Here is a 9,055-nt window from a genome sequence, read left to right on the forward strand (position 1 = left end):
ATAAGGGAACCGGGAACATGGCAACAGACTCGGCGGAGGGGTGGCCAGACAGACACCGCTTATCTACAAATGCCTAAAATCGCTGTTTAAAAGCATAAACATGATTTATATGACCTAGACTGACATAAAACTACAATATACCTCTAAACTATGTGTTTATCGTGTGAACGCACTCGGAACTGTAGGTGTTGGTGCTGTTGTGTTCCCCTACGGATGAATGGTACAGTCCGTCCGCTGCCTCAACAAAGCGCCTGTAGGAGAAACAGGAAACGTATCCGCTACGTGTTTGAGTCTCGCAGGGAAACTTGAAACATTGTTTCTGTCGTAGTAAAAGTTACATTTAAACTTTAATGTATGAATGTTCGGAAACATTTACACGTTGGTCTGATTTAAAGTTCCATTGTTATTATTCTGCGACTTTTGTACAATGCACTTTAACAGTATGTTGTGATAGATAGATAGATAGATAGATAGATAGATAGATAGATAGATAGATAGATAGATAGATAGATAGATAGATAGATAGATGGATGATAGATAAAAGATAGATAGCATGTACCATAATTAAGTGCAATAAACACAATTTTTGCACACGCACACAAAAAAGATAGATAGATAGATAGCATGTACCATAATAAAGTACTATATATACACAATTTTTGCACATGCACACAAAAAAACCCAAAGATGTATAGCACAGATAGAGATGTATTTTGTGTACATTATCAGCTTATTGTACATATATAATTTTGGGGTGTAGGCTATTGTATATTGTGTTAAATGCTAAGAGCAATTCAATTACACTATTTCAAAATTTATGATAAATCCACTCGCATTGAATATTTAATGGCATCAATGAAAGCGAACAGTGGGAGAAGAATCAATGGCGTGAGTTGAAAGCGATCTGTTCTCTGTCAGAGATGGTATGGGGTCTTTCAGGGCTTTAACCTCTTTAAAAGGCTTCCAGATGGGGTCACAGCTCCTCAGTTATTGTTCTCATTAAAATCAGAATCATATTAGTGACACATATAAGGCATATATACTACACGTATGAGGAAAATAAGTGTCTCGGGCAGCCGATGGGAAAGCAGTCCCTCATGATGGCTGAGGATCTGCAGAGGAGCATCAGTAACATGCCTTCTAAAAAAAGATGCAGCATGGCTATAAATAGAAGTGTTAATATGGAGAGGATACCCTGCTTTTGTTGTCTCAAACACATGCACGTCTCCAAAATGTGGAACTGAAAATCTTTCTTCTAAAATAATCAAGAACATTCTAAATAAATTAATAATTATATCACTGTGGTTATACCATGAAATACCAAAAAAAAAAGAAAAACATTTGAGTGGAAAATCGTAGCTGTATACACAAACTAATGCCAGAGAATATCTACAAAATACATTTTTGTAAGAGCTATAGGGATAGATGTGATGTACAGTGCAAATGCAAAAAGCTGAATTCATCACTACATATATCTCTAGGGGAGGCTAGTGGTTGCCATGGCAACCGTCACAAATGGCGACTGACGTCAGGCGAGGAGGGACTCCACAGAGAGGAGCATTACATTATGCCTAACTGTACATTCATATGAAAGATAAATACGAGTGCTGTACATGAGAGTGAAAAAGTAATGCATGCAAAACAAGATATGACGCATCATGAGCACTATAATCAAAGTCAAACCAATCAATTTTAATATAGCATCAGTCAAACCCAAAGCCTAGATGTATTATTTTATTTCACACATTTCTAAGGCCTCTGAATGATCAAAACTTTGCTGAAAAACCTGTTGCACACAATCCGCTACATGCCTTCTACGTCTGATTGATAGTTCATGTTTTTTTTAGCAAATAAAAGGCATTTTAGTGTAATTGTAAAAAAAAATGTAAGATTAATACTTGCTGGACTGAAGCAACTCAGGTTTGCTTGATTATCCGCACATGTTTAAAAATAAATAAAAAAATGTTCATTTTTCAAAATGCTCAAATATCATTACCAGGCTTTGAGGAAGGTTTATTTGTTCATCTCTCAACCATCATTGTACTACATTGCATTATATATTTTAAAAATACATAAAAAATAAACTTTTAAATCATCTTACTAAAGCAAATTATTGGCAGATAGAATGACGACTGATATTATAATATGCATTTTATAGTATCTGCTATACTGTTATAAAAATCACTGATTTACATTACGAGCTTTTTGGCCCTAAATATCAGCATCTGCACCAAAACTGAATATTTCTGCTCAGTTTGAATGATTTTTCCCCTCCATTTTCTCACTATATCAGACTATATGAGCCATAAAAGCCTGATGTATCAATTATGATGCTCAACAAAAACACATACTGTATGTAAACTTTTAGATTATAAAAAAAAAAAAAAGATATTTCATATGATTTCTTCATATGTCAGGCTGTATATAAGATCTTCTATCCTGCAGTCGCTCAGTAGGGGGCAGCACTGCGCTCTCACAGAGCTGAACATCAGGGAAACTGTGAAGTTTGGATTGTTAATTAAGGATAAAAAGGTATATTATGTAATAAATAATGTGTTGCTTTTGCTGAAATTTTACATACACAAATGTAAAAAAAAAAAAATAATAATAATAATATTCCTCCACGATTATTGTTTTTTAAGGATGAATTTCTAGTATATTTGGAAACATTGAGAGGGATGAAAAGTCTCAAAGCATTGCATTTGTAAAACGTCCTACTCCACTACTCTCTCTCTCTCTCTCTCTCTCTCTCTCTCACTCTCTTTAACTTAGTATATTATGATGTGATGATTGAAGCTCAGTCTTGTTTGTAAAACTTTCAGTTATTAATGCCTTTCTGCTAATGTTCAACAATATAAGAATAATAATAAAAAAGAAGAATCTTGGACATGGACATGAGAGTATTGAACTTCTTCCCGATGAACTGACTTTCCTTTCTCCTCCAGGTCAAAGGTCACAGCCAGCGTTGAGTCCTTTGCATTCACAGTGTCAGTCTGATGATTTAATGCAAGCCTTTTTAACACATTCTATTAGATAAAAAATGTATTATCTATTTATGTTTAAGGTTTACCTGTGTGATTTTCTCTTTTCCTTCAAGTCTTTTAAGGGATTGTCGTTTTTTTTCCTTCTGTTTAGCGCATCGCTGGAATGATGCAGATCCCAAACGCCTCTCGTTCTTCCACCAGATGAAGGAACGTTTGCTGGTCTTACCGGTCAGTGTTCTTACTGTTCGGTCACAAGAATAATTTCTATACTGGGATCTGCAACTATTTCTCCATTATTTGATCTGTGTTTCCATGACATCGACTGAAATATATATATCCATCAGGATATTAACATCTGGACCGTAGAGTCAAAGATGATCCTGTAGGAGAACAAACTGATCCATTACGAAAACTCACTGTACAAATAAACCTGAAACACAATTTGAAAAGTGAACTAGAATGTACATTTCCAGAAGAAAATGTGAGTGGTGCTTGCAGTGGCAAAACTCGCCACTGGGCAGATGCTAACACAAAATAACATGTTGTGATACCATGATATACCACGTTTTAGCATGATTTACCATGATTTACCGCATTATAACATGATTTACCATGTTTCTAAGATGATTTACTACGATTTATCACATTATAGCATGATTTACTATGATTAGTATGTTGTTAGAATGATGCTAGCATGATTAGCATGTTGCTAGCATAATGATAACTTGATTAGCATGTTGGTAGCATAATGCTAGCATGATTAGCATGTTGCTAGCATGTTGCTAGCATGATGCTAGCTTGATTAGCATGATGCTAGCTTGATTAGCATGTTGGTAGCATGATGCTAGCATGATTAGCATGCTGCTAACATGTTTTTAGCAAGATGCTGTTGCTAGGTGGTTGCTAGGGTGTTCTGGGTGGTTGCTAGGGTGTTCTGGGTGGTTGCTATGGTGTTGCTAGGGTGTTCTGGGTGGTTGCTATGGTGTTGTTAGGCAGTTGCTATGGTATTCTGGGTGGTTGCTAGGGCGTTGCTTGGCAGTTGCTAGGGTGTTCTGGGTGGTTGCTAGGATAGGCAGTTAGGTAGTTTTACAGCACTGAAGATTCGAAGTAAAGAACACGATAAAGACTAACAAGTGAATGACCGAGTCACTATGACACTATATTCGGGATTCATGGCAGATTCACTCAATATTATCTATCGGTATGATTTGGTGTTTGAGTTTAAAATGCCTGGAATTATTCATTGACGTGGAAGTGAACGTCTCCACATTAGACACGCCTCATTATAAAAGCTGAATGATGATTATAAATAACATGGGAAACACCCAAAAAAAGTGACTCAACTCAAAATGAGGAATCTGCTTGTTTTACGTATTTTACAGCAGAATTAACAGATTGAATTCAGTTCTGGTCAATCATACGAAATCATTTCCTCATTCTTGGGAACTGGAAATGAGCGGTGGATTTCTGTGACATCACTAAGTAGAGTTTCGATTAACATGATCCTTTATTTGAGCATAAAACTGAGAATAACTGCGATTTATTTGGTCATTTCTACACCAGACGGAACTGCTTCTTCTACTTATAAAACCTCCAACTTTATTTCAATGTTTATTTAATTTTATTCATTGCTATTTGGTCAAATAAACAAATAAAATATATTCTATAAATGTCAAATATTTAACAGAATTTGCACCTGTATATGTATTTATATGTATGCACCTATATATTTATTTATAGTTGTAGGTTTGGTAAAAAAAAAAAAAAAAAAAATATATATATATATATATATATATATATATTAAAAAATAATAATATTTAAAAGAATTTTCACATGCATATGTGGATTTTTTTTTTTTTTTGCTGGTTTGGTCAAATAAACAAATAAAATATATGTAATAAATGTTAAATATTTAAAAGAATTTGCATCTTTATATGTATTTGTTTGTATGCACCTATATATTTATGTATCTGTTGTTGTTGTTGTTGTTGTTGTTGTAGGTTTGGTCAAATAAAAGGCCTAAATAAAATATATTCAATTAATATTGAATATATTGAATGTTTGAATGTACATTGAATGTTAAATGATATTATAAAAAAAAAAAAAAATTGTAGGAATAAGGGAAGTTGATGTGTTTGACAGTCTCGCCTCAGATGACCGACAGGTGGCGCTGTTCTACTGATCCTACTGGAGTTTGATCATGTTCAACAGTTTGAGCTCAAACTACATTCATGAAACACGCCGCTGGATTCACGCAGGATATCTTGAGCTCGGGTGTGTTTGTTAATTCTCGTGTTTATTGTCGCTGAAAACACACTTTAAAGTCGAGATTACAGAAGATGCGAGAGAGCAGCGGCTCCTGTCAGCTTTACCTGGAGAGTTTGTGTCTCACAGGCGAATGAAGAGTTTCTGGAGGCGTCATGGAAGAAGTCGTGAACACCAGAGGAGACTGTGGAGTTTCAGCAGGAGATCATCTACAAGAGAAGAAGGAGGAGGAGGATGAAGATGAAGATGTTGAGCTGATGGAGTTACAGCTGAGTGGAGGATCACCGTGGGGTTTCACTCTCAGAGGAGGACTGGAGTATCACGAGCCGCTCATCATTACTAAGGTACACACACACACACACACACACCGCTATGATGATATTTCAGGGAAATAACTGGAGTACTTTTGTGCATTAATATGATAATAAATTCCTTAAATTTGAAAGGCAGCGATGTTATTTTCATGTATCAAGACCAAGTGAATGCTGTGGGAAAATAATATGACAGAAAGGCCCCAAAAACATAACTTGGAAAATATTTAGTTTCTATTAGGTTACATAAAAAAAAAAAAAGTTAGATCATGTATAATATATTGTTAATGTTTTTGTTGTGTTTTTATTATTGAATTTAATTATATAGGTTTAATATATCAAATATAATAATTCAAATTTAATGTCATTTTGATTTATTTTAATATATTCATATATTGTATTTCTTTTAATCGAATTATGTATTTTTTTAAAATAATTTTATATACTTTTCATTATTTTTGTTATTTACGTGTAAATATTACTTATAAATACTTAGTTTTTAATTTAAGTTGCATTACGTTTTTTCTACTCACTACTACTAATGTAGCCTATTATTTATTTTAGTTAAATTTTTGTTGTCTACTTATTTATTTTGAACAAATTTTTATTTTGTAATTATTTTCATATATAAAAATACATTTATATTTTAATTTATTGTATCATATATAATATATATATATATATATGTATATATATATATATATATATAATACAATTATTTATGTATTAAATTACAGTATTTGTTATTATTATTATTATACCATTTTTGTTCAGTGTTTTTCTCAACTTTTTTCCCATTGAAAACCTCTGCATTTAAGCACCATAGTATTACCATCTGATTCTGTACCATGGTATTACCACAGTATTTTCAGTTAGAGTCATTAGTATTCTGAAATACTGGATTTATTGTGCTTATACATCTTGAACACCGTGAACTTTTGGGATGTGTAGATGTGGATTGAAAATTTGGTGCAAAGTTGTGGAAATCTCAACATTATGATGTCAATGTTCTTCATGTTACTGTCTTACTGAACATCCCTTCTCTTTACTGTGTGTTTGGGTTAAAATATGACCCCATCATATGATACACCACCAAAACCATATACACCACGGTTGATTGGATGTTGAGATGTGGGCGTGGCACTCAGGTGTATGCAGATGAGGGGGCGGGGCTTAAGCACACTAAATGATTGGTGAATCCTGCATATGTCATCAACATGGGAATCAACAAGGTCCAGTTATGACATTTTGATTAAATATCATGAGCTCAACACATTTATTTATAAATAAAACATATGCAAGGATGAATTGCTGACGGTAGATCTGTAACATGCATTTACAAAATTTCATGCCGACTTTAGCAAACATATGATGTTTTTGTCGTTTTGTCGTCTGTAAGTTTAAATTATACAGGGCCACTGAAAGGTACATGAACACTATAGTCACACTTCATTGCACAACATCATTGCACTAGAAGTGTCAAAGTGTAATTTATTACACAAACACACTTGACGTTTAACACTCACACATACATTTCCTGTGGATTTCCACCAAAATGTCTGGTTGATAGTGTTTAACGTTTGACACTGAAGAAATTAAGACTAAATATTAGTATTGTAAATTGATAAATATACTGTAAAATAACATTTATATTGTTTTTATTAAATACAATTTTTTTTATTTTACTAATATTTTAATTTAATTTAATAACAATAATATATATTGTGAATTATATTAATTATTATGAATTATAATTATATAATAAATAACAATAACAGTTATTATTATTATTTTTTATGCTCATATTGATAAATAATCACTATAATTTTTTTTGGCAAGTTGTGCAGCCCCACAAAAAAGCATTTTAAAAACCTTTTTAAATTAAAAAGCATATTAAATTAAAATCACAGTTTATATCTTTTCACCCATGTTGTGCCATTACAGCATTTGTTGATTTGATTTGTCTGTTTTTGGAGTTTTGGCCCCTGTGGATTAAACTGCATGACCATAAACAAACAAACAAAAGATCTAATTAAAATTCCTAACATGTTTTTCTGTAATTTCCTGTAACTATATTCGTGTGCAATTCTTCAGCATTGCTTTAAAGTGAATTATAAAGATAATCTGGAGTGTTTGTGAATCCTGAGCCGCTTTCACTGTGTTACCGCACTTCAAAACCACCGAGGTCACGTGTGTGTGTGTGTGTGTGAGCACTACTGAAACCTTGCAAATCAAGATTACAAACTGATCTGAAATCAGCTGCTTTGGACTTTATGGGATGTGAAACGAGCTGTAATCTAGAGTTTCAAGCTCCTGAATATTTAAGTGCAGCACTCGGGTGTCCAGCTGATGGCATCAGATCTCAGTTTGAGTGAGTGATGAGGTCTTTGTTCATGTCCTGTCCTCACCATGGTCCTGTAGGGTTGATGTTGGTCTCGTCTAATAGTGTTTTCTCAACTAAACTATGGATTGACTTTCTGAGTCACATATAAACATAACATGCCTAAAATATAACTCTATGAAATCTTTTTAATTATATCCCAGATTCTGTATTTTCTGATTTATGGATTCCGTTATAATGGTTTAACTAATATATAAAGACTGTGAAGAATTAACATGACAGATATGTGTAAAATATTACTTGGAAAATTCTTAGTTTCTATTTGATTACATTAAGGTTTTTTTTCTTCTCTACTCACTATAGCACTGTACTGTTAGATGTATTATTTATGTATTTTGTGCTTAGGTTTTGTTTTATTATTTTATTTTATTTAATTATATAAATTTAATTTATTGTATTTATTTTAATCTAAGTATTTATATAATTTGATATACTTTTTACTCATTTTTATTTATTTATTTTAATCTGCTTATCATTTGTATGTGTAAATATCACTTAGAAGATTATTATTATTTTATTTTTTTACCACCACTACTACTAGATGTAATATCTTTTAAATTATTTAATTAATACATTTTTGTTGTATTTCATCAAATTGTATTATTTAATTATTTTAATATATTGTATTATTTATTTATTTTAATCAAATTATGTGTATTTATTTTATACTTTTTAATTTGTTTTAATAGATTTAATAAAAATTATAAATAATAATATATTAAAAATGTAATAAAACATAAAAAAGCATGTCTAATCAGCTGAATTAATACTTTTTAAACATTTATTAACATTACATTTGTCTTGACGTATAAAATCTGTTTTATTTATTTCCCAAAAATCTGTATTTTCTGTTATGAATTTTATGGGTTCCATTTTAATGGTTTAATTAAACATAATAAAATATTCGAAATATAATAAAATATCAAAAAGAGTTGAATTCATACATTTGATTAATTATTAAAGTATTAATACTGTGAATTATTTGGTAAAATATATATGATTTGTATTGTTTATTATTTTTATCACATTAAATTAAACCATTAAAATGGAACCCAGATTATTAGGTTTTTTTGGGAATAAATGTTGTTGACTA

At 31.8% G+C, this 9,055-nt stretch overlaps 1 protein-coding gene across 1 annotated transcript in view; it reads left to right on the forward strand.

The window, feature by feature from the left end:
• Positions 1-5,104: 5,104 nt before the first annotated feature.
• Positions 5,105-9,055, forward strand: part of shroom2b (shroom family member 2b) — a 36,286-nt gene continuing 32,335 nt past the window's right edge. Inside the window, exon 1 of the mRNA XM_084394629.1 lies at positions 5,105-5,594. Within this exon, the coding sequence (XP_084250755.1) occupies positions 5,406-5,594 (189 nt within the window). The 5' untranslated portion in view covers positions 5,105-5,405. The remainder of the gene's footprint in view (positions 5,595-9,055) is intronic.

Source organism: Rutilus rutilus (genome assembly GCF_951802725.1).
Source record: "Rutilus rutilus genome assembly, chromosome: 22".
NCBI lineage: Eukaryota > Metazoa > Chordata > Actinopteri > Cypriniformes > Leuciscidae > Rutilus > Rutilus rutilus.